The sequence below is a fragment of the Corvus moneduloides genome, chromosome 4, assembly GCF_009650955.1.
Source record: "Corvus moneduloides isolate bCorMon1 chromosome 4, bCorMon1.pri, whole genome shotgun sequence".
Lineage (NCBI taxonomy): Eukaryota > Metazoa > Chordata > Aves > Passeriformes > Corvidae > Corvus > Corvus moneduloides.
Genome location: NC_045479.1, coordinates 24,334,561 through 24,360,527, shown reverse-complemented (window position 1 = coordinate 24,360,527; position 25,967 = coordinate 24,334,561). Strand labels below are relative to the sequence as shown.

Below are 25,967 nucleotides of genomic sequence, written 5' to 3'. Positions count from 1 at the left end.
TACCTTCAGTGTCATCTCAGCTACAAAGATTGCTGTGAAAATGTAGTTGGACACAGTGAGAAAGATTCTTTCCTAGAAATAAAATAAAAAAAAAAAAAAACAAAACAGAGAAAGACCTTAAATGTATTTTGACTACTTCTTGTTACTCTGTCAGGCCCCTCTGATGATCTTGATATTTTTGCATTCCTATGAAGAGTCTGAAAGCTGAAGAAATAAGGGAGGTGTCCTTGGCAGAGGTCAGTGCTAGGCACCTTTCAGCTCATACACCTTGGCTGGGACAAGATCCTACGCAGCTCTGCCAGAGCATAGTGGCTGGGATTTTTTTGGATCCTGCAAATCTGGTTCCAAGGCACTCCCTGCCCTGTTCTGTCAGTGCTGCTCAGGCCTGACCTGCTGCACTGACCTGGGACTCCTTCCCAAAGAACTGCTGAGCACAGACCACAGATCGTGTCCAAGTGCAGCAGAGTCTGGGCGTCAGCTAAGGCAGACAAGCAGGAAAAGTAATTTCACTTGCCAGCTTGAGCCTCCTCCAAGATAGCTCAAGAGCAGCATACATGAATGATGATGTGCCATTCCTACAGCATGGAAGCTACTTCTATGTTTCAGCTCCCAGTCCTTGTCCCTTTTGCCTTTCATCTCTTATATGCAGGTTCCTGGAGGAGACTCTTACTTCTCAAGACAGAAGGAACTGGGCTTTCTGTATTATAAAGCGGGTTGCCCTATTACAAGAGCCTGCAGGGGAAGCACACATTTATGTCAATTACTAATACTTAGGTATTTGAATAGATGAATCTGAGCTCAAGTTCTTCCAGAGATCATACCAGTACCAGCAACACTTAAGAATCACTGTTAGAGGTTGTGCCAAAAAATAGGTGACAGGTAATGGTTCTCACCGTGCTTCTGTGTTCAATCTGGGGTCTTTCCAGGGCAATTGTGATGCAGTTCAGGAAGATGAAGGCCAGCACTACGTGGTCAAAGAGCTTGTGAGCAATGATGGTTTGGCAGAGGAGGCGAAACCTGCAAGAGAGTTCCAGTAGGCACTTGTGCCTTGGGCAGAACGAATTTAGGAACAAAGATGACACAGAATTAAGCATTCTGGCCAAAACTGGGCTCTGATATAGCAGCTTTCCTATCTATGATACTGATGTCCTTTGAAACGGCAATAGCCCAGGGTGGTACATGGTCACACAGGGAGCCTGGAGCAGAGCAAGGGCAGAGCAATGAGCTGAACCCTCCATTGATTTCCCCAGTGCCAGAGTGGTTTCCTAACCACTATGACTCTGTGCTCCTCTCTTGCCTTGTGAAGAGGCTGAATTCTAGTTTTCCTCCCAAACTCACACTTTGTACCACCCCACAGCGAAGAGGCTGGATGCTGAAAGCTCAGGAGAGGCAGGTAGGTTGGCAGTCATGGGGACCACACTTCTGAAAGACACTGTGTAGATTAACATAGGTGTCACACAAGCTCTCCCTCGTGACCTATAATGAAACACTTTCTTTTCAAGGGGCAATATACATGGGCGAGAATAGTGTTGGCTGGGGTACATGGACATTTTCTCCTGGTGAGAAGATCTCTTTAACATGAAGAATTCAACCCAATTTTCCTCTTTTTTTAGGCAAGAAGAATTCTAACTTTACCCTAAATGCGTGATATAACTGCTGGTAAGTTGGTACTGGGACTGTAAATTAAATGAAGACACTATTCTGGTACCAGGGGAAGAAATATCAGTATTATAGAGTCATCAATAATACATTCTTTATGCTCTTTGTGCTAACATTAGTATTCCTTGCCCTGCTTTGCTATAAATATTTATGATTACAGAAAATAAAAATGGGATGCTCCAAAGGGAGGGAAGACCACAATAGCTATTTAGGATGCTTGACTTTCCTTTCATTGCCAGAATCTAGGAAAAGAAATGTTGTTTGGGTGTAGAAGGGACAAGGGAGGAGAAAACACACATTCTCAGCTGGTGAGGCTAAAACTGCAACCTAACATCAGGGGATGTGGCCAGCAGAGCAACAAAATCTACCCCCTCTTCTCAACCCTCTCATGGCAAAAACTGCACAAACCTGTTCTGTGGGGAGAAGAGATATATGGACCAGTCTTCCCGTAACTCACACCAGTCTGGCTTGTAGACTTCCATCATCTTCCGGATGCGAAAGCACAGGCTCTGTAGGGATGCAGCAGAAGCAATTGCCACTGGTGACCTTCCCACTTGCCTGAGAGAGATAGTCTTCCTTTCACATCTGACTCAAACGCACCACTACCTGCTTTTCTTTAATCCCCCGACTGAGAAAAATCAACTCAAAGGCAACAAGTAATGGAAAAGAAGGTAGAAGCTGCTTTGCCAGGGATTGTCTACCTCTTGGCATCTGGTTTCCTACCTGAATCATGACAAATAAAACTGCTGGTGTCCTTTTTAGAGTAGGATGCTGTCCATGATGCCTTAGAGGTCTTAGAGGGACTGTGTTACATGAGGGCAATGTGTCCTCCCTACCTCAGCTAAACAAGAAGCCAGAACAAAAAAGCCTTCTGTTGGCACTTGAGCTGGGAATTTCATACAGACATATATGTCTGTTCAATTTTCTACTGACCCTCACTCCACTTTTTCCACCCTCTGATCTGCTCACAGATTGCTGTCCCTCAGGCTGATACCACAAAACCCACTTGCCTTGCCTGTGGTGCCTGTGCTTCCTGCTCTGGTCTGCTGATGTCTCCCATGCAAAACTCACTGTTACACAGCCTGACCTCTCCTACCCTGCAGAAATCACTGGCTGCACTGCTCTGAAATAGCAGCCCCTGAATGACCACATGTATGTCTCACATCCGCCTTCCTCCCACCATCCACCTGCCTTGCAGGCAGCCTGACAATGTGGTGTGAGCTTGTCTGTGCCTGAAGGTCCTATCTGCATTCAGTGCTGTCCTCCAGCCTTCCTAAAGCACCTTTGCAAGCTTTCCCAGACACACGCAAGAAGACTGAAATTTGAGGATGGATTTGGGATTTCCCAGAGCACTGTGATGTAACGCCAGGCTCCTCCACCAAGTACTCACATAATCTATTTCTTCATCATCCTCTCCCCCTTCTTTGTGGTTGTTCATCTTTGGGAAGATCTCCTTGACAATACTGGGCATTTTGCCATTGCAGTCCTGATGCTCACTGGCCCCAGGCGGTGCTCCCAGCCTATGGGTCACTCTGTGTCCAGAAGGGACCGAGGCCAGCTCCAGCAGGTCACAGGAGCCTTTGTTATCCAGAGAGAGTGTCCGGCGGTGATGAAACACCCTTCCTGTCCCATCCGGCTCCCCATCTGCTGCCTTGTGCATTTCCCCAGACAGGAGGGACTCATGCTCAGCTGAGGGAGGTTTGTGTTTCAGGCTGTGTCCCCGGGCCAGGCTGTTCCAGCTGGAGCGACGGCTTCCCCAGGCTCCGCTGCGGCTCCAGGCACCATAGTGGGAACTGCGGGAGCTGGACTGTAAGGGAGTGGGATGGGGACTCAGTGACTCTGGGCACAAGGAGGGAGCATGTGATCCTCTCTCAGATCACAGACTTCTCCCTGGGCCCCTAAGCCAGAAGGCTGCCATTTATCAGATGTCAAGCAAGTTGCATGGTGGGAATTTAGCAGCAATCTCTGTAAATCTGACAATAAATTGATAATGAGTTAGCAATGGTGTTGGCTGTGATTACTTTATAGCACCATCTGCGTGCAAAGCACTTTCAGGGAAGGTAAGTAATAAAGCCAAAGGCCAGGTGCCTGATATTGTTACTTACACCAGCACAGAGCAAGAGTAAAGCTCTCAAAAAATCTGATTGGCAGCTTTTTACACTGCCCTGGGGTTCAGGATAACACAAGGTACACGGTGATGGATCATCTGACACACCATCTTTGAGTACAGTCTTCGTAAAAGGGAGAAATGAGAAAAACAGGCTTGTTGGTCACAGTCTAGTCCAACCCCATCAGCAAGTTATCATGTAGTATGTGGCTGCTAGCACTCCCTGTTTGGAAATAACAGGAGCATGAGCCCTTTAAGCACTGAGGTACTCCCCAGAGCTGTGTATGCCAGTGGGTAGAAAGCCCAGGAGCTGATGTTACAAGTTGGACAGGTCAGAGATGCACTGGTTAGAAAACCTGCAGTGCTTGGGGAAGTGCTATAGGGCAGCAGAATCTGCTATGGGGAGCTCAAAGACAAGTTTTTCACTGTTAGAAAAGCTCTGATACAAAACCCAACTGTAATGGGAGTTGGTTCTGGCATCACCTAGATGTTCCTATGTTCTTAAGGCATCATTTTGTGTCCTTTACTCTAGGAAAACACGGAAAAGGCAAGGAAGAAAAATGTGTTTCACTGTAAGAGGGAGACTGTCTTCTTGGTGTTCTCCCTCTCCCACACTCAAAGGAATATAGATAACTGACCTGGAAATAGACTTCAAAAATCTGGAAGTTTAGAAAAATAATGTGAACTGATCTGGATTCTAAAGACGGGCAATGCAGTTCTGTTAGAAGCCTACAGCAGCAGGGCAATTCTTCCCAGAAATCCCCAGGTAATGGCAGAAAGCCAACAAAGTGCTTGGCCTTCAAAAGAAGGGTATGGCACACATTTATACTCCCTCACTCACCAAGGACCGCTGGTCATAGGTCATTCTCCCCAGGGACATCACACTGCTCTTTCGGGAGCCAACAGCCACACGGATCTGGTCAAGCTGCAGTGAGTTGTGTGAAGAGTTGGTGACCCCCCCAGCAGCCACTGGTGGGTTAGAAGAGGGCAAGGATGGGTCCAAGTGCCCATTAGGGGTCACAGGAATTGCACAGAGCTTGGGATCTGAGTGGAAAGATGCAGAAAGAAGAATGAGGAAAGAAGAAGGTGGGTTCCTCACTAGCCAGTGATGCTTTGATGCCTTAGCAGTTTAACATTTTAACAGCAGCTAACAGATTATTATCCCTTTAGAATCAATCAACATCAATTCCTCTGATTTAGGGTGTGGTGACAAAGGCAGTGCAAGCTGGGAAGGCTTTAAAGTCATTTCCTCAGTCTCCAAAACTGACCACACCTCTCCTTGGGGACAGACAGACAAGCAGAGTGGTGGCCAAGCAGCCTCTGACAGGCAGAGCACAAAGCCGAACGGAAGACGAGAGCGTGCTTCTGCATGCCAAGAGCAGACACCAGCATCTTCAGGCCTGAACAAATTCCACCAGCTCTCAGATTGGCTACTTAAAGCAGTTAGGCTGAAACACTGAGCAAGGGACTAAGATGTAGGGATAGCCCCAACCATCCATGTACTGAGGTCACCTTAAAACTCCTGCAACCATACTGCATACACAAACTGCATCCCAGTCTATGCTACTACACTGCACTTCTCCAAATGACTGATCATTGGCCTTTAAGATCAGGGACACTTTTGAGGGAAATGTTAGGTCCTGTAGATGACCATCAGCATTTTTTGAGATGCATGGAGAGGACAGGGTGTTGGATTATAATGCCTGAAAGGACTAGAGCAATAATTTTTGTTTGACTTACTGCATAATGAAGGTCACCTATCCATGTCTGCATGACAGACAGCCATGAGAGCACCAACACCTCTGTAACCTCTTCCTCCTCTGCCATCTCAGAGGTTTGACTGCCGACATTCAGCATAAGCTCTGATATGGTGCAGCCATGTAACTCAGGGTAGGACTGCTTTGAAAAGAGCTAAGTTGCAGGAAAAAACTGTGAGCCAATAACTGGAACCACTGCTCCCTGCTGTGGGAGCTGCATTTACACTCAGAAATGTGCCTGTGGTGCTTGTCTGAGTTGTGCTGTGAGTATGCTTGTGCCTGTCCTTGCACCTTGCTGATACTGATCTTGTCTTGCTGACTGGACTTCTTGGCTTGACCTCAGACCTTCCTCACCACTGTAGGCTTGCCTGGAAATCACTGAACCATTGGCAGACCCTCACTAGTGCCAGTGGACCTTCTCTGCCCACCTTGTGCAAGAATGTGCAGTGTGGCCCCTGCCCTCCTGCCTGGCTCTCTCTCCCCTTTTAACTCCTGGCTCACCATCCATTGCAGAGTAAGCTACTCCTGCTGCTCCCTGCCACCAAGTCCTGTTTGAAATATAATGCCTCTTGTAGAAAGACTTTCAGTCTTTGAGGGAAGATTTCAAGGGATGGAGACCTTACTAGGCAGTTCGTATTCAGGTTGTTCCCACTGTTAATTATCTTTCCTTGAAAATATATGGCTTTTTTTCAGCCTGAATTTGTCTAGCTTGAGCTTCCAACCTCTACAATCTCATTATGCTTTTCTCTGCTCAATTAAAGAGCTATCTACCATCACAAATCCCTCCTTATGGTCTACAACTACAGAGAGAGTGATCAAGTAACTTTCCTGATTTCTCTAAGCTTCATTAGTCTCTCACTATGAGGCAAGGCTTCCAAATTTGCCTGAGTCCTTTTTACCGTCTTGGTATCCCCTCTCCAAATGTGGGTTTCAGATTTGGGCACAGTTTTCCTGAAATGGTTACCCTGAAGATAAGCAGAGACAGTCTCGCTTCTCACTTCCAGTTGCCGTTCTGGAGGCCATTCAAGAACTGTTCCACTTAACTACCACATTCCTCAGGATGCCAACATATCTCTGTTTTTCCACAAATAACACCACAAACTGGCATAAAGTTCAAAATAAAAACTGGCAAGTTCTCGGAGGTGCGAGTGAATTTTCTGCAGAATCTGCTTTTAGATTTCTCACCAAACAGCAGTAGGACACAAGCAAATAAGACTGTGTGAGTTACTGTACCTGAGCCTTCCTGGACCTCTTGGAACTGATCAAACTCCTCCATGTTTGAAGAACTCTGATCTTCATCTGAGTATGACCGGTTGGCATCACCCTGGAACACATAAATATAGAAGTTGGGAACTCAAACAGAAAAGACCATTTGTTTTTGTCTTTCCTTTCTAGAACAACTGCAAAATTGTCCTTGGCAGTTAGGCATCCAGTGCGATCACTGGAAAGAGTCTTGCGTGATTTCGGATGGCTGATACACTGCATTGCTGCTTTTGGATGGGTAAAGGACTCACCCTAAGGTAGGTTCTGTTGTGTTACACAGAACAGAAATTGTGAATCCCCTTCCAGTGAGCCTTGCATGGCTTAACATCCTTGCAAGGATTAACTCTGGGGATTTTTCTTTTGTTTAATTGAAGACTACTCTAACAAGAGTCATTTCATGAGTGAGGGGTGATACTTTGTAAGTCCTCCAGTCCAGTATCCTCAAGTGTCACAAAGGATCCCTTTTTTAGCACCTCTGTTCCTCCTCCTGATGAAGCCTTGGTGGCAACTCACCTCAGCCTGAAACCCTTCCACAAGAATGGCCACCAGCAGATTGAAGAGTACATAATTGCCAAATGTCATGAGAGCCACAAAGTAGAGGGAAGCCCACGGCGAGGTGGAGGCCATGCCATTATAGAGAACAACATTCCAGTCCTCCTGGGTTAGGATCTGTGAGAGAGGAAGAGGAAGTCAGATAAATGTGAAGGAAGAACACGAAAGGGATTCCCAGAAAAGGACAGTCAAAGAATACACATCAGGACCAGACCAGGCCTCTGAACTTCCCCATAACCACGCACCCACTGTCACTGCCCAGCTGTGGCACTGCACCAAAAACCTTAGCTGAGCAAGAAGAAACAGGAGCAACCATTAGGGCAGTTATGTGCTGAGGGGAGAGTGTTAAACTTGGGAGTTGCCACGACAGGAGAGACCTTTGCACACCGTCCCCTAGGAAGGAAGGAGCTCCCCTGTTTGAGATATACACCAGTTGTTTGGTTCCAATATTCAATTGTTCTTCCTCCAAACATCACACAAAAGTCTTTTACACAGCCTTTTGTGCTGTCAGGAGTCAGTGCAGTGCTCCTCAGTGAGGAAAAAACATCTCCTGATTGTCTTCACTTTGCCCTGGCCCACCCATAAAGAGCAAGTGGGCTCACCTGGAAGACGGTGACGATGGCCCAGAGCAGGGAGTCAAAATTCTTTCGGTCAGGAACTGTGTCTCCTGTGTCTGTCCTGAGGCTGAACTTGCAACCAAAGATATGCATTCCCAGGATGCTTTGGAACAAGATGATGTCAAATATAAATATCTCTGCATCCACAATGAACTCGTCAGAGTAATTCTCTTCTCCTGAAAATCTAATGCAACATCACAGCAGCAAGGGGTACAAGAACACAGTCTGACCACTGGGACCTATCTGTGTAGAATTATTCTTTGTGTAGAAGGAATTACATATTGCAACCCTGTGGGTCACCAAAAAATTTGCTTTCCATCTGTGCTGACTCAGCTCATATATTCCCTCCAACCTGTCATTCAGATCTGTTCTCTCTATTGTCCTTTTTTACTCTCATATTTCTTCATCTTGCCATCAGGGTATCCATGGCATGCACAGACAACCTTTCTTGGTTGCTTCCTGCTGCCCTTCTGCCAGAGTCAGCCTCCAGGCTGAACTGCTCCTGTAGCCAGTATTGATTACCAGGAGACTTCATCTATCCTGCAATGGGACATTATGCTCAATGTTTGCATTTGCTGGCAGTATCTCACCACCCCATCCAGGCCAAATCCTCAGCTGCTGAATCCAATTTAATGCAGGAGTAATTTCAGCCCTTATGAACAAATAAATGTTTGTCAGTGCTGCCTTGGCCTAGAACAATGGGCAACATGAGTTATGCAGTCATGCTCTGAAGCTGCTGCCCCATGACCCACGCAGCGCCGCTCCAGAACACTGTGAGCTGACTGCCTCCTCACCTGAATATGAAGATGAAGAGCATCAGGAGCATGCAGAAGGTGGCTACGTTATCCATAGTCTTCATCAGCACCACAAGCTGGCGGCGCAGCGCAGGCATGAAACGCACCAGCTTCAGCACCCGGAGGAGTCGGAACGTCCTCAGCACAGAGAGGCCCCCGTCTGCCTGGCCAATGATCTCCCAGATGCTGTGGTCCAGAGAGGCACAGGAAGTACAAGGGACAAAACAAAAGACAAGTGAAGAAACAGAAGAAAACAAGGAATGACAATGCTAAGTCTTCACCTTGGCATTGGCAGTACAAAGGGGTGAGAGAGAAAACCTGTCTGAGCAAGACAGAAGCATGTACCATAGGCTTGCCCTTATGTGTTGAAAGCTGCATTTATGCCTTAAGAACATGAACGTGGCAGTGCATGTGGAAGGAATGAAGAAAGGATTGCAGCATTTAATTCCAGCAAGATAAGTTCTTTTATCACACTTTAAACCTTTGTAACATCTTCAATTTGTGCATTTTCAAAGTATTTCACAGCTAATATGAGTTGTGAACTTAACAAGGCAGTTGCAATTGCCTCCACTTTGCAGAGGAGAGAACTGAGGGACAGAAATGTTGTGTGGCTTGCATAGCACCAACACCGAGTATTGGGAAAAGATATCTTGGTCCCCCAATCCTTGGCCTTGTGCATGAGCTCAGCTCCTCTCAGTACAGCCGCTAAACCCTTTTTGAAAAAGTGTGCAAGCTCTGTGGTACTCTTTCCTACACGTATTTCAGTTGATCCCCAAGGCCCTTGTCACCTGATGATGACGATGATACTGTCAAAGATGTTGTAGGGGTTGCGAAGGTAATCAAAGAGACCAAAAGCAGCAAGTTTCAGGATCATCTCCAGGGCAAACATGCTTGTAAAGACAACATTGCTGATCTCCAAGATGTTGGTCAATTCCTCTGGCTAGAGAGAATGCAAATTCAGAGAGTCAGAACTGAAAGAGCCCTGAAATTATGGGAAATAAATTACTCTTCCGAGGGAACAGGGTTTGTAGGGAGTTGCAAACATCCATGGGTGAGATTAGAGTGGAACTGGATAGCAGCACCTGCACTCCAATTCCTTTGCAGATTTTCTACCTTCATCATAGATTATATCCCTAACAATTTTATTTATTAGAGGCAATCAGGAGCCTCACAGTCATTCACACAGCCAAGGGTGACCAAGCCTCTTCTACATTCCCCTCCATATCCCATTCCCCTGGATAAAGGCTGCTTTATTTTGTGCAAAGAACTTGAGCATTTTTTGAAGGAGAGCAAAATTGGCTGATTTGCAGTCAACCTCTTCCTTCAAGAATTTCTTCCTCTGAAGTTTCCACAGGTAGCTGGCACTTTTTTTTTTCCCCTGAAATTTTGAAAACAGTTAAATGACAGGAAAACAATTCCCCATCCTCCTCTAACCGTCACTGCACTCATTTGACTCTTTCCCCTTTATTTTTTCACTTCCCCCTTTTTCTCTCCCCCTTTCCCCACAAAACCCTTGGTATGCATTAGTTTCCTGGTCTTGCTCCATCAGTCTTATGCCCCTATCCTCAGAGTGGTCTCAATAATTACCCAAGCAAATATCAAACTAGACAAGACAACGGCAAGGAGGACCACACTGCTAAAACCTACCTGTAAGGGACAGGGAGAGCAGGACAGGGTGAAGAAGAGAGAAAAATGGACAGCAAGAGGAGAAAGGCAAGTGCACAAGGTGAACAATCCAAGGACAACACAAGATGACTGTTGAAAAATAAAGAGGTTACATCTTCCTTTGCCTTGCTCTGGGCTATGCCTGGCCACCAAGCCACTCTTTTAAGCAGCACATAAAATGGATGGGAACAAGAAAACTGCAAAAGCCTGTTGTAGAGAGCAAGAGAGGACAGACATTCCTGGCACTGCGAAAATGAAAAATGAGTCCCTGCAAGTCAGAGCCAATACTTTTACCATCAAATCAATATTAGTGCCCACCAGGAAGGGAAGTCATAGTCTCTCCCCATGGTCTGCAAAATTGCTGCTTTGCTGAAGGGCAGCCTTTGCATTGGCCATGCCTGTTACTTATACAGCTGGTGGAAAGGGAAGAGAAGGAGGAATGCAGTTCTGGTTCTGGCTCTCTGCCTGAAGCTGGGGGCTGCTTTAACCCCTGCTCTGAGGCCCCCAGGGGCTAAGATCCTCCCAGGTGAACAAATGAACTGGAAACTGCTCCTCACATCTTTGGCTTCCCATGCCCTTTGTTAATTTCTTGCACTCCTCATTGTAGCTTTTTATTAAAACAGTCCGTGTCTTTAAAATGAAAAAAGTGGAGACGGATCAATTTCCATCCATAGTTACATCTGAATAGCAAAACCACCCTGAAAACGATGGAGAAAGGAGGGGAAATAAGAAATGAGAGAGAAGGAATGAGCAAGTGCATGTGGGAAGGGAGAGATGAAGATCACTTCACCGAGACCCAGCAGTAATGACAGTTGCTGAGAACATGAGGGCTGTATATCAAACTGAGATGCCAATTTCAGTCTGAATCGAATCATTATGTTAGTGAAAATAAGCAATGTAAAAAAGCAACAGGTTATGATGGTGGATTATCCTCCTCTCTGCTTTCCATACGTTCTCTCTTGTGCTCTTGTAGGGAGCAACTGATGTTTAAAACCCCATGCTTGCATCTTCCTTGTGGAAAAGGTCACCTGTTCTTCTGTCACTCCTTCCCTCCTTGACACCTGTTTCTCTAGTCAAGCCTCACCTGTTAATCTGTTTCTAATGGACCATCCATCAGCCCCAGTAAAGCATCTTTCCTAGAGGGAGGGACAGGAAAGTCTAGGCAGAGAAAGAAAGAAATGGGCAGAGGTAAAAGCAGAAAAAGAGAAATCAAAAAACAAAGCTGAAAAAAAATTAAAATAAACTCACTAGCAGCCACAATAAGTAGAGAATGAAAGAGTTGTTTTAGACAGTGTAGTAAAGAAGTAAATGCTGGGAAAAGAAGAGCAACACAAAAGAAATTAACTCAGGAAAAAAAGGGGTGATAGAGAGCAGCCAGATGGAGAGGCACTAAGGCAGATCCAGCATTGCAGCCATTTCTGGAGATCCAGGTAGTTTGACAGAGTGCAAAGAACCATCAGCTGCAGGGTGGAGTTCACCAGGGGTTGTGCCCTGTGTGGCAATGCCCTTGCTCCTGGGGCAGAGTGGCTGTGAGTGACAATGGATGAGGCGGGTGGCTGGGACAGGGCTGGTGCAGGGGACTCTTCTCTGGCCAGGGAAGTGTGAACCTGATGAAGAGGACAAGCAAACAGGGGAAAAGTGATTCTCTCCTTTTCTTCCTATCGACACACGGGCTCTCCAACACAGTGGATGTGTCACCCTGCAGTTGTGAGGTCTCCCAGGCTCCCACAGACAGCATTCAGGCATTCATCATCTAAACCCTTCCTCCTCCCAGGTTTACCTAGAAACTGTAAGTTAAAGCATCCCCAAGGAAAGAACTGAACTCAAGGCTACTTTAGTCCAAGAAAAAGAAAGGAACACCAGAAATCTCCCCAGAAGCAGTCTGTGCCCATTGCCAAGACAGGACAGACAGATTTACCCATCACACTAGAAGTGAAAATTGAACATAATTGTGGGAGCTGAGTATTGGGGTAAGGAGGATGGCTTGAAGGGGCAGAGATCCCAGGGGGCGAGGCATGCCCAGAACCAGTGTTTTAATCAGAACAGTTAACCTATCCTGTGTATGGATCTTTCCCAATCCATGAAACAATCTAATTCACATCTTTGTGGAATAAAGTCCTTCGTCTCTAACAACGTAGATCAAATACTGAGAGTAAAAGATACGATTCAGATTTACTTCAGAACTCCTGTCCCGTGATCAGAAACTGGAACTGGGGCAATAGAGGGCAGCAGCTCAGCTTTTTTCTCCCTTCCAATTTCTTACTAACCTTGGAGCTCTTTTGCCAGATTTGACTGAAAATATAATTAGTCCATTATCTGGCAGCAGACAGAAACTCCTACACCATAGGAAAGGTTAAGATCACCATGAAGCCCCTGCAGGAAATGTTTCTCCTAACCAGGAGTAAATTTGCAACTGTCTAGAAACTGAAGAGTAATTGATGTGACCTATGTAGACCAGCCCTACCAAACCTGCACATCACTGCCTCTGTGATGAGAACATGAAAAAGAAGTATTCCAAAAAGAGCTCTCTCCAGCCTGTCTATTTTTACACACAATTTCAAAGTCGCTTGACAATAATTAGAAGAGCCATTGAAATCAGCTATGGAACACACTAACTAGCTTTTACTTAAGTTTAATCACCACCCCACAATCAGGGCAGGATTTCATGATTGTTATACTCCAGTTCTACAAGGCTGAAGTAGTGTGGTTTCATCTACCACTCCAGGGAGACTGTTCCATCCTTACTAAATGTCAGTATGATGAGCTGGCTTGGACATTTGCTGAATGTTTCTGACAAGGAGCAAATAGTAAAAAGAGAAGCAATAACTGTAAAATATGAACTTGTGAATGCAATAAATGCTGGTATAAAGTGAAATCACACAGGCTAAAAGATATGAAGGTACTGATCCACAGGGTGCGTCTAGTTAGGAAACAGGGGATCATCATCTGATCCATACAGACAGACCTCATAAAGAATTGATATGATGTATGAAGGATATCCAGCAGATACTGCAGAAGATAAACCAAGTTACTCAGCAGTTGTCTAACATGGCTGCTAATGGCAGAGAAACTTGAGTCCAACAGGCCATTCAAGAAATACATGATGAGAAAGGCAGTCTGGGACATTCAGCTGGGACAAGCTTTTCATCCTCGTGCTGAATAAGGGAGAAAAGTCAGCAGCACCAGATCCACTGTGAATATTAAGAAAAAAGTAAGCCTCTTAAAAGGATTCTTCTGGACAGCCACAAGAATCTAATATTTTCTACACTGGATTTTAAAAATAGACACTTTCAAATAGAGGCAGATCTGAAGAACTGCAAAAACTATTTCAAGAAGGACAAAGCTTGAAATGATGGGGTTTGGCTTATGCAATGTCTCAGCAATATCTGAAGGCCTAATATCGAGACTATTACATGGTATATTGCACACTGATGGATTTGAATAAACATAGCTATTTACAAATGATACCTTGTTATAAGATCACGGATTTAAAATGACGCAAAGAAGTGCAGTTTCTCCTAAAATGAGTTGATTTCCTTCACAAGAAATATATATGCAGATGGAAACTGCCTTGGCCACACAATCAGGACAGGACGAAGGACTGGATGAATAAGCTAAATGAAGCCAAATTCTAAGGTGATTTGAGTATGAGTAAAGTTACTTGAGTTGTTGAGGTTCAGTCTCCTGGAAGAAAAACACCATGAATTTTAAACCCCTGAATTGTAGCAAACAGTTTAAATTCATATTTTTCTGTCTGTTGGTCAAGACTGGGCAACTGAAGGTGACACGCATGTGCTCTGTCCCCAGATTTCCAGTGTTTGTGAGCCTGAAACTTGTGCCTCACTCCTGCAGTCCTTAACCTGAGGTCCTTATAGGCATTAGCTCTGGGTTGGAAGACATCCATATGATAAAGCAGGTGAAGCAACAGAAGCTTCTTCAGTCAAAGGATGGTGTCACCCTGCAAATCACAGATCTTGGTGGGCAGAGGGGCTTTGCTGGATTTTGTTCTGTGAAAAATTGTGCTTTTGAGAGGAAAGACAGCAGAAGAAAAAAAAATAGGAAGGAGAAAAATGTAGGCAATGAAGCACCAGCCTGAGATGTACTGATGGCACAGTTTGGGAAAAACTGAAGGAGAGCAAAGGGAGGTACAAATGTCTGTGTGCTTCTGAGTTAACTGCTGACTGAAAAGAATCCAAAATTCATGGTATGGTCTGAATATGTTTTAGTCTTCTTGTGCCAGGAAAGCAGAATTCAGTACACATTCTGAATAAACAGGCTGCACCACATTTTTCAGTTATGATCATTTTGGCTGACATCTCTTCTGGTAAAAACAGCATGCAGGGTCATAAGCTTTTCCTAGCTACTCATGGATAAAAAGTGATAGCACAATTTTAAAGACTGTCATTAAGAACCTGCTACTAGAAACGCCAAGGCTGCAGAGGCAGATCTCAGTCTGCTGCAGGCTGTACAAACACAGCAGAGGAATCCTAGAAGGGCTTAAATCTGCACATACAATAGCCAGAACACGAGAGTGAATTCTCTACCTCCAGCTCAAGTATTCTTCTGTCAAACTATTATTCACGCTGTGTCCAGGATGAACAATGGCTCTCCCTGCTTGGTGATCACATCTTTAAAATACCAGTGGGCAGTTTTCAAATTGTCCTGGGCTCCAGCCCTTAGTCATCTCTCTGCTATGAGATAAATGCTTTGCTCTTTTTTATCTATTTCCATGAGTCAACCCCTCCAGCATCTTCTTCATTCTCCTCTCCTCTGAGCTCCTGCCAGTATTTTTCTGGTACTGAAGCATCCAGTGCAGTTTTGAATTCTGGGATCAAATTAAGGTTTCACAGCCTTGTATCAGAAACTAGCTGGGCTTTGAAAATTGGTTTAAAGCTTGATATGTGGGTGGGATCCAGACATCTGAGGCTTCAAATACTGGCTCAGACACTGTGTTGCCTCAAACAGGGAATTTAAGATACACAAGGTCTCAAGGTATCTTCATCCTGATACAGCTCAGGACAAATTGGAGTGCCTTGCTTGAACTGGGCTCACTGCCTGTCTCTTTGCTGCCTGACACTGTGTTCAAGACTAGATTTCACCTTGGCTCCAGAGCTTCAATACAGTCAGCATCTCAGTAGTGCAGCGATCTCATTTTGTGATCTGGGCAGACACAAGGAGTGAATCTTGGTCAGATTCAGACTGGCAGCATAGATCTGAGACATGGATGTACAGCATGCACTCTTTCAATGCAAAGTGCAGCAGAGCCACCAACCAGCAGTGCACATGCAAGGTTATGGGTGGGCTTAATACCCTCTGACACTGGCACTGCACATCACAGTGCAGACACAGTCTCTGTGTCCCAGCTATAAAATAAGGGCACACAATTGCTCTCCATCTCACAAGTCTGTCATTAGGATAAAGTGCACAGCTGACTCAGAGCTGCCTGAAAACTACTGGCATGAAAGTCAAACCTGTGTCCACACCTGCTGTTTGTGTCTGACCTATCACTTCTTATTCTCAGGGCAAAGGAAAGGCTCAAGCAGCCTGAGTTCCCAAAACAACTGGAGATTGGAGGTGGTGCCTTTCCTAGCCTTCTTGTATAGATAGAATGTGCTCAGACATCTCTTAATTAAGTTGGGAAGGCTAGCAAGCTGATGGATTTGAATTGAGATGCTGGTGAAGTGCCTGTGACATCCCCAGAGGGCACATTAAATTAACCAAATAGACTAAGGATTCAGTAAGCTAATGAAGAGAGAAATGAGTGAGAGAGAAGAGGAAGATGGAAGAGAGGAGGATGACGGAGAAAGAAGAAGACAGAAAGTGGAGAGAGGGCAAAAAAGAAAAACAGAGGGATGAATGACCAGGGAAGAGGGAAAGGGAAGCATTGAAAAGAGGTGAGAGGAAAATACATGGAGAGACAGAGAAAGCGATTAAGAACAGGTATAAAGAAGTAAGAGACCCTGCAAGATCCTGAGGCTTTCTCCAAAGTCATGCTGGGACCATCTGTGCTGCAGTCTGGGGTCCAAATTGCTCAGTCTCTGCCTCCATCAAATTGCATCAGCTGCTTAGCGAGGCTATAACCCCCAGCAGGGCTCAGCAGTCCACGCTGCCCACCTTGTGCCCTGAGGTGCTTTACCTGTTCGTGGTGCTCAATGCCCATGCTGATGGTGTTCACTAGGATTGCAATCATGATCCCACGGTTGAAATACTTGCTGTCCACAATCACTCGAAGCTTGACCCTCACTTCTCGCCACATATCACTGCAGAGCTTCAGCCGTCCTCCTTCTTCCACCTCCTCCTCCTTCTCCAGTGCTGAGGCACCCTGGTCCTCTTGGCTGCCCTCTCCATCCCCTTCACTGGCTCCTCCATCCTCCTGGTCTGAGCCAGCGCTGTCCAGGACTGAGAGCCTCCTGGATGCTTCATGCTCTGCCCTATGGCATCGGGGGCAGTTGGTGGGATCAGAGGTTGCTGTCACAGCGATGGGCTGGACTAAGCCCTGAGGAGGGCAGCCAAGAGAGTTGTGCTGCTGGCAAACCCCTGGAAAGAGAAATGGTGCTGCTTAAAGAAGGAGGCTATGAAAAAGACATTCAAAGTGGACACCTGTTCGGTTTCTGGGTATTTAGACAGAGTAACTGGGCTTTTTAGCTGTAAGAATGATTAAACACTGACATATCATCTCAAGGGCAGCAATAGAAACCGTTGCCATTGGGGGCTCTATGCTGACAGGCTGTGCCTCCAAAACACACGGTACTGTTCAGCTTCCTGTGATTAGACTCAACAGGGTTCACGTCCATTAGAGAAAGAACTGCTTTGTCTCATGAAGAAATTGTGGCTTGAGACTCACTAGCTTGTGTTAAGAGGGACCTGAGGGAAAAAACAGTCATGAGAGTTGCTTTTGGCCTGAACTGCTACAAGTGGGGTCTGAGAACCCCCCAGCCTGAACTGAACTCTCTAAATTAGAGAAACTACATTAGCAAAGCATCTCAAGAAGCCAGAAGAGGTAGCACAGGAACACATTCTTCTGACAGTGTGTGCTATGAATCAGAACAGATCCCCTGACTTCAGTGAGAAATCTAAATTTCTGTTTCTTGATCCTCCATTTGGGCCTGGAAGATCAAGTGGACACTGGGGGAAATGAAACAATTAATTCATTAACACAGCACATGAAGCCTGCAGAAATTTTTCTCCCAGCAAGAAAAGAAAATGAAAGTTGGACTATGCAGGACCAGCTGAAGGAAAATCTGCCTTTTTGCTTGTTAATGGGAGCATAACATAGGAAAAGCATCAGCAGGCATTTAATACTAACTCTATAAAACCATTTTTACAGTGACTTTTCCAGCCAGGAACCCAATTTAAATGATATCTCATGTCTCATTTTACGCAACAGCATGTGCTGCCATCAAGAGAAATTGTCTCCATTGTCCTTGCATATCAACCAGACCTCAGCATCGCTCCTTAGGTTCAGGCAACATCTTACTGCAATTCTACTCTCTTTGCCTCTCTCCTGAGGTCTGGCAGCAACTCTGTTTGGGAGAAGAGCTCTGGGGGACCTGCTGTGCCACCAGGTCAAATCCTCTGCCCCACTTTGTTATATCCCCTAATTCTTCTCTCTCCCAAACTGCTATCAACACCGGGCTATACCAGACACGGAACCCTTTACAAGCCTCAGTGTCTTTATCTCTTTATGGTCTCTGGATTTCAGACCTGGATTATCCATATTCCCTGCTGGCCACCCTTGTTTCATTCCCTTTCTTGCTGGCCACCCCCACCTTGCTGGTCTGGTGTGCTGGCCATGGTGCCACGCTCAATGGCCAGTGTTAATTATAATTCTGTTCTTTATAGGCACAGGTCCTTTGGAAAGCTGGCGCATGGAGATGCTCCCAGCTACTCTCACATTTCCACCGCTGGCATTTCCAGCTCTACCCATGTGATCCTTACTGTAGTGCCTCTGGCTTTTCCTGCTCACGCCGGGTTTGGCGTCGCTGGGCTCCTCCACGTGGCCGTGGCGCCAGCTCTGCACGCTGTTGTACAGCCCAAGGGTGCGGCGCTTGGCCTTGCGCAGGATGTGGCAGACGTACTGGAAGATCTCCTCATAGCAGTCTCCCGGCTCCATGTAGCTGGCAACGGTGCTGGAGGAGAGGTAGCGGGCCCTTTGCTCCTGCATCAGCTGGTGCTCCCGCTGCTTGGTCTCCGAGAACTGTGTGGCGATGACCACCAGGCACAGGTTGATCATGAAGAAGGAGCCCACCTAACAGCAAAGGAGAAGAAGGGACCGATGTCAGCACAAGGAAGAACATGTGGGAGGGGGAATGTAAGGCAAGAGAGGAGGGGAAAGTGACTGGAGGCAGACAGAGGAGCGGGAATCAGTCTGCATATGGAGAAGGGGTTTCAGAGAAAGCCAGGAGTGCATGAGCTTGGTTTTGAGACCTCACTCAACATCATTTCCATGCAGAATTTAAAGCTATGCACTGAAATTCAGGAAATAGGTCCAACTTTTTGCAGGTTTTGGGACCCTTAGCAAATCACTTAGAAGTTGCATACAAAGGGCTTGATGAAAACTAGACCTTTTCTTTCCCTCTCCTTTGTATTAAATAGAAGGTAGGAGACAGAGAACCAGTTTGGTTGATCTCTACTTATTCATCTACCACTGGAAAAATCATGCACTGCCATTTATAGCCTTCAGCTCTTGGAAGAAATGTCAGTATTCTCAGATCATTTTAATGACATACTTATATACTTGGGGCATGTTATTAATTTCTACCATTTGCACCTTAATTCTCCATACAGGGAGATGGGACTTTGCTGAAATGAGTGAGCTCTTGAAATCAAAAAGGATTTTACAGAAACGAATGACTTTTAGAAGGACACTGAGTAGTCTGGTAAAACCATGCTTCCTTGCTTATTTCCTATTCTTCTGATACAAGACACATCATATTTGCTCTTTTTAAATTTGCCCTCTGGCCTAGGTAGGCTTCACATTTCAAACACAAAAGCCTTAAAAAACACACCTCCCATTTCTTAGAAAGAGCAAACAAAATGCTCAAGTTAGTTCTCCATACAGAAGCCCAAATGTCTACCAGGCTTATTTTACAACTTTGCATGTTCCCTTTAAACCTCAGTTTTTCTATTTGTAAAATGGAGAAAGGATTTCTTGGTGCTGAGAGATCTGGAGGCAAAATGAACACACTCTGTGTTACATATCATGAAATTAGAGATTCATTTCCACAGGGAGATCTATCCATAGATAGATATAGGATGAATCCTGGGCTTCAATATGATGAGAATTTCATACATAAAAGGGCTGGTAACTACGTTCAAAATAATTTTCAAAAGCTATGCCCCCTTGATTGCTGCCTACTCCCCGCAGATCTGTAAATGGCAACAGGGCATTGATAAAATGCAGAGTCTAAACTCTGAAGAAGGACCATGCATCTGCAGTGCTCTGAAACAGACTCTGAGGGGCAGCCCCTGTGAGGAGATGAAGCACCAGCCCAAGATTTCTGCTTCCCCTGGGCCAGTGACCATCCCTGCCAAGGGGCATCCTGACACCAGTTTCTCCTGTATGAACCCACACAGGACCCAGTCTCACCTCGCTGTCCCTCCTTTACAAGCAAAGAGCTCTGACAGAGAGCAGGATTCAGTCCTGCCCTTGTCTTCACATGTGTCCTCTCCTGCAAAGCCTTTCCAGCAAAGGGGACAGAGGAGACAAAGGTGGTGATAACCTGACCTCAGTGCTTGTGAATGGAAAAAGGGTTTATTTCAGCAAGTACTTCAGAGCTTGTTTTACCTATCCCAGCAGCCTTTCTCCTGACCAGCTTGCCCTTCTGGGTGACCCTTTCTCTTGCACACAAGTGCCCAGCACCTTTGTCCAAAGGGGTGGTGTCCCTGCTAGCATCTCAATAACCCTTTGAAACATGAAGCTCTTTCTGACCAGATTCAACATAAGGACAGTAAAGTATCTGAAAATAAAGGGCTTTTTTTTCCTTCCCCTCCTCCTCTCAGCATCCTTCAAAGCTGTTCTAATTCTGTTTCCCTTCATCACTGAACCCTTCCCTTCTCTCTCCTTCCCCCATATTTCAGCCTATTTTCCCTTCAGCTGCTGTATACTGCCTTGAAAATTAAAATAATGCCTCGTTCAGATTCCTTTGCCTTCACCCAACATTTTCCCTAGTCTGTGATGTCTTGCATGTTTTATTTTAACTGATGAGAGTATGACTGGGAATCCAAATTCTTCTCTGGTGCACTCTCCTCAGCAGCATGATACTCACATGGGCTTTCCCTTTTGGTTATGTCCCTCAGCCAGCACTGAGTGAAGCAGCGCAGGGAGATGGACACCAGCTGTGTCAGCATCTCTGGAACACTACTTGTGACACCGCCTGGTACTTTGCAATTTCCCACAACTTCACAAACCACAAGCAGTTAGGGCTTGCAACACCTTCTCTCCAGGCCACAAGGGGAAGAGCTGAGGGCTGAGATGCCCTCACCAGGACCACACTGTTGGCCTAGGGTTGAATCTGGAGCAGGGTTCAGGTTCACATCACCGAGCCCTGTCCTCACAGGCACTGTTTGCCGCCATCTCCCACCAGATGAACAAAAAGGGGAGAAGGGAGAGGACTGGATATGGCAACTACTCCCCAGTCCTTATCCTTTTAGCTAGGAACATCAAACACAAAGCAAATTAGCTTGGTTAATCCTCAAAATCACAGGCAAGTCCATAAACTCTCAGGCCCTGCTGAGCTTGGCACTGCTTCCCAGCCAGGAGAAGGGCAAGAAGGGTCCCAGAAAGCTCCTAATTGAGCGATTCGTCTCAGCTGGCTGAGCAGAGAGACGGGGAAGTGTCGGACATGGAGTCAAAGCATCTGACAGAAGCAGATGGAGACCCTTGATTCAGAGCCCTAACACAGGGTCCCTTTCAGCCCTGAGACTGAGCTGTGCTTTGATAAAGCAGATCCTGGCCTCATTCAGCCCAAGGTTCAAGCCCTATCTCTGCAATATCTAACAAAATCTGACTAGTGCTGCAGATGCTGACTTGTCAATTACTTTCACTGCTCCTGCCTGGATGTCCAGCTTGCCTTCTGAGGCCCACATGTGTAAGCACAGAGCACTTCAAGGAGCCTCTGAGTGCTGCAATGCAGATGCCAGTCTAAGAGTTCAGAAGAGCTCACTCATCCAGGAGCCACAGCAGTGGCTGAGTAGCTGGAGAGGTGTCAAAGAGACAGCTGGACCTCAAGCAGGAAATCCCAAATGAAACACTGATCCAAGAGCAGGGAGCAGTCCTTCCTTCGTATCACATCCCTGACCCCTGGCCAAAGGGGAAGCAATTTAAAATCTACTGAATACATAAAATGCTTTTCCCAGGTTGTTCTACAAGGCTTCTCAGAGTGCCAGGGTCAGTCAGCACCCTTCCTCTCAGAGGAGCACATCTATGCAGGATTTCTAACTGTGCTAGGAGTACATCCAGGTGGTGGAGCCTTCTTCCTGCCATATGAGCAGTAGCAGGTAATGCCCTTATGTGGGTGTTTGCAGATATCATTGTAGGAAAGAAATCATGGATGAAAGCACAGCTCTGGAGAGAAGCTGCAGAGATCTAGCCCCAGAAGACTGAGTCTGAGCCAAGGCTAGAATGTGTGTGGAAAAGCAAAGAGTCAGAGCTTAAAGGATGACTGTCAGAACAATTCTGCTTAGAAACGCGGGCCTTTCAACCATGGAGAAGGAGGGAAGCATAAAGGCTGGAAGGGCGATACTTCATGAGACTTAAAGAAAGATTATCATTTCTATATGAAGATTCAGACAGAAAATGCAGCCAAGTGATAGTGAGTTTACACTGTGGCTATGTGCTGCAAAAGGTGTATCACACACGCCAAGTAGGTAGCAGAAAAGCTAAATACTTCCTTGGCCTAACTCCGCCAAAGGCAAAGAAAATATTCCACCTAGCATATGGCTCCTTTGTTCTCAGCAGACCCCAAAGTAACCTGAGATTAATGTTCTTCTGTGTTTCACAGAAATAAACCTATATGGCTTCTGCAAATGAGGAGGGAGTGTCTAGAAATGTCAATGACACTCTGCAGTAACATCTCAGGTGGAATGTTTAATTGAGGGTTTTCGGTGCCTGCAAATCCAGAGACAAAGTTTGAATCACTGTGAATCCACATGATGTGAGCCAGCACTGGAAGGATACTTAGAAACCAAAAATATGGTGACAGAATTTCTGTAGTTTGACATGTGGGGGGAGGGGCAGTTTCTGGAACTGGCCTACAAAAGACTGGGTATGTTGTGCCCCAGTGGTTAAACACTGACCCTGCACAGTCCTTCCTGCCTCTGGGAGAGACTGTGGCTGTGGGACAAGGAGTAAAGTCTGTGTCTAACTGCATATTCTACAAACTGGCGTATCCTGACCATGCTGCTCAAAGTCAAAATGCAGGTGGGTACTAAATATCTGTTACATCGTGGGATATATGAACAAACTTCATGGGAAATGAAGAATTTTCTGAACTCACAAAAAGCAGTGGATGTTCAGTTTGCCCTTGAGAACAGAGCCTGTGGAAACTCCCCCCTGTCACCCCATCCTGTGCAATCACATCTCTGTACTGTCTCTTTGGGACTCTCCAGCCTCGAAGTAAAAGGAACATTCCTGAAGGTATATTTCACCTCTGCTGTCCAGGTTTCATGCCCCAGCCCACAGGGTCATATTTCTGTTATTCTCTCCTTGTCTTGCCCTTGTGAGTGTAGAAGGCCATAAGGCAGGGTGAAATCAAGGATACAGTAAGATTTTCATAAGTTGTCTGACCTGAATGGGCTAATAGATTTTTTTTTTTTTTTTGGACCCTCCATATGTACAGGCTGCAGAATTTCTCACAGAAATGGATTAAAGTTTGCTTTTTCTCAAGTCATTGTATGCCAACTTGAATTTCAACTAGATCCTGTACTAGGTAAACCTGTTAGTTTTACTGGGTGACTTTGTCTAGAGATCCTATTTCTTGAAGGGTGTGGCCTCACAGGACAAGTGTTGGATGAAGATCAGAGTCTTAGCCAGGTCCCATTCATCAGCCCATCCAAATGCACGTAGGTCTTGGAAATACACACTGAGGTCCTTGCTTAGTGACCTGGAACGAAATTGCATCTACCAGGTACAGATTTTATACTTCCCGTAATTCATCCTATGTCTTTCTATTTCACTCTTTGGTCCCCCAGGTGAGCAAAGTGCAAGAGCCTTCACAAAAACAAAACCCCTCCTTGTTAGAAACAGACTATTCCCTCCAAAAAAATGCACTTATGCCAGGGAAGCCTGAGGAATGGAGAGGCAGTGGCACCATGTTTCTCAACTCTCATCCCAGGTCCAGATAATAAATATCCTCACAGAAAACCAACCTTCAAACTTCATTTGCATAAATCCACAGGGTTTATAAACTGCTTATTAAGTTCTCATCGCTGACACACTTCTCTCTTTCCATCCCACCAACCACAAGCGATCTCACACAGCCAGTTTATTTTGGACTGCTGACACTTTCGGAGCAGTAGTTCCTTTTTGTTCACGGTGAGGAAGTAATTCAGCGTGACAGACCCTGAATCTAACAAAAAGTGAATCTGAGACTCTGAACCTGATAAATCCAGGTGCTGCCAAAAGCTCCTGGCTCAACATGGCTCAAAAATTACTCAAGAGCTTAAAATATATAGAGACCAAGTAGAAGAGCAGAGAAAGAATTGGCTTTTAAGCCAACTGGTTTGGTGAATTTACTTTGCAAGATCTGCCAGTGAGAACATTATTCTACACTGGGCATGTATAACTTTAGAAATCAATTCTAAGTATGTTTTTGAGTGAAATATAATAACTTGGCTGATAACTATGTATGTGATCCTGCTGCAGACTCTTGGTGAAAATCAACTAGCTGGATTTCTGAGACTCCTAGAATGCCCAGGATCTGTGTTGATCTAAGACCTGTTTTTTGTAGGCTCTTAGCTTGCATTGCTGTCATTCATCAAACCTTATACTTACGATTATCAACAAGATAAAGTAGATAAAATTGTAGAAGGAATGGGCATCCATCACATAGTACATGATCTCCACCCACCCTTCCAGTGTGATCACCTGCAAAGACGAACAACAAGAGAAACAGGAGGGAAGCAGTATTCCAGAGTTCACTCCTCAGTGTATACAAGCAGATACTGGCAGGACGGTTGCAACCCAAGAAAGGTGAGAAACAACAATTCATTTCAACGAAGCCAAATTTCCATCTTGGGAAATCAGCATGGTACTGCTTGGTGACACTGGCATACTGTCAAAGCCTGTGAGATCATTCTAGTCCACAGCAGGAATATTCCATTAAAATAGTTCATTTCCCTGGATCGCAGCAGGGGAAAACCCGCGGCAGGTTTCTGTGCCCCTTGGACTGGACACCGCGTACAGCCGGAGGAAAAGAAAAAAGCGTGGAATTTAGCTCCCATCTGCAACGTGTACTGGGAATTTAAAAAAAACCAAAACTTCCTTTACTATAGTTGTCTGGACTGAAAGGGAAACTGATACAAGTCAGGCTGAAGAATGGAGCTTATTTCAGCAAGCACCTGGAACTGCTCTGTGTCCCTCCCCACCTACAGGAACACTGTTCGTGTGTGTGCTGTCTCCCTTACCAGGGGAGTTGCAAGGCCCTTTACTTTGCACCTCTGTCACACCCTGCAGAAATTACCACTGGAGCCCAGAATGACTGGGTTTGAAAAACAGAAAAATAAGCTTGAGCCTTGTAAGGAGGCGAACTCAGACTTACCTGAAATATCACAATCCAGGCGTAGCCAATGTTGTCAAAGTTGATGGCACCCTTGTGCGGGTTGGCGTTGCCAGTGCGGCACACGTTGTAGTACTGGTTCCAGTTCACACACATGCCACTGATATTGAACTCCTGCCGGACTGAATTGTAATAATAATAATCATCCTTGTCCAAACAACACTCATGGCCTCGCTCCTTCAGTGGGGGTATTTCGTGACAGCCCATAATTCCATTGTCTCCTGACAGCGAGCAGATAAAGGGCATCTCGTCATCTTCCTCTGGTTGGTAATAAGGGGGCAGGACAATGTCACCTTGTCTGCAAAAGAACCCACAGTCAAATTTCCTGTGACAGAGAGTTTCCTACCAGTGATACTGGTGGAGCTGGGACCCCCCATTCTGACATAGGGACTGCATTGGGTAGGGGATTTCCAGATTTATTGCCTCAGGAGAAGAGGAAGAAAGACAGGGCTCCTGAAAACCAGGACATTTCTAGGGTGAGTCCCCAGCCTTCAGAGTTTTTCCTGCCATCAGATCACCCCAAGCCAAATTACACAATCTGCTTGCATGAAGGTGAAGAAAAGCTGGAATGCAGAGATTTGCAGTCTGATCACTCTCCCCATTAACATCAAAGCTAAATCAGATGCAATGACATTAAGGAAGTTCATCAGGCTTTACTGTAATATGTTCATATATGTAACTGCTGATGGACATGTTTTGTAACATTTGGTAGTGAACCTTCTGTACTTCTAAAAAAAAATCCAGTTCATGCATAATTAACGTTGCACAGATAAGCC

At 45.6% G+C, this 25,967-nt stretch overlaps 1 protein-coding gene across 4 annotated transcripts in view; it reads right to left on the bottom strand.

Annotated features, from left to right (window-relative positions):
- CACNA1I (calcium voltage-gated channel subunit alpha1 I) overlaps positions 1–25,967 on the bottom strand; it is a 164,852-nt gene that overhangs the window by 24,611 nt on the left and 114,274 nt on the right. For all 4 annotated transcript variants that reach the window (XM_032106585.1, XM_032106586.1, XM_032106587.1 and 1 more), the window contains 14 exons: positions 25,174–25,489; positions 24,408–24,500; positions 18,353–18,662; positions 16,551–16,951; positions 9,538–9,689; positions 8,750–8,935; positions 7,941–8,058; positions 7,300–7,455; positions 6,757–6,847; positions 4,608–4,810; positions 3,050–3,466; positions 2,068–2,168; positions 894–1,017; positions 4–72 (listed from right to left, as the gene is read on the bottom strand). In XM_032106585.1, coding sequence (XP_031962476.1) covers positions 4–72; positions 894–1,017; positions 2,068–2,168; positions 3,050–3,466; positions 4,608–4,810; positions 6,757–6,847; positions 7,300–7,455; positions 7,941–8,058; positions 8,750–8,935; positions 9,538–9,689; positions 16,551–16,951; positions 18,353–18,662; positions 24,408–24,500; positions 25,174–25,489 — 2,737 coding nt within the window. The remainder of the gene's footprint in view (positions 1–3; positions 73–893; positions 1,018–2,067; positions 2,169–3,049; positions 3,467–4,607; positions 4,811–6,756; positions 6,848–7,299; positions 7,456–7,940; positions 8,059–8,749; positions 8,936–9,537; positions 9,690–16,550; positions 16,952–18,352; positions 18,663–24,407; positions 24,501–25,173; positions 25,490–25,967) is intronic.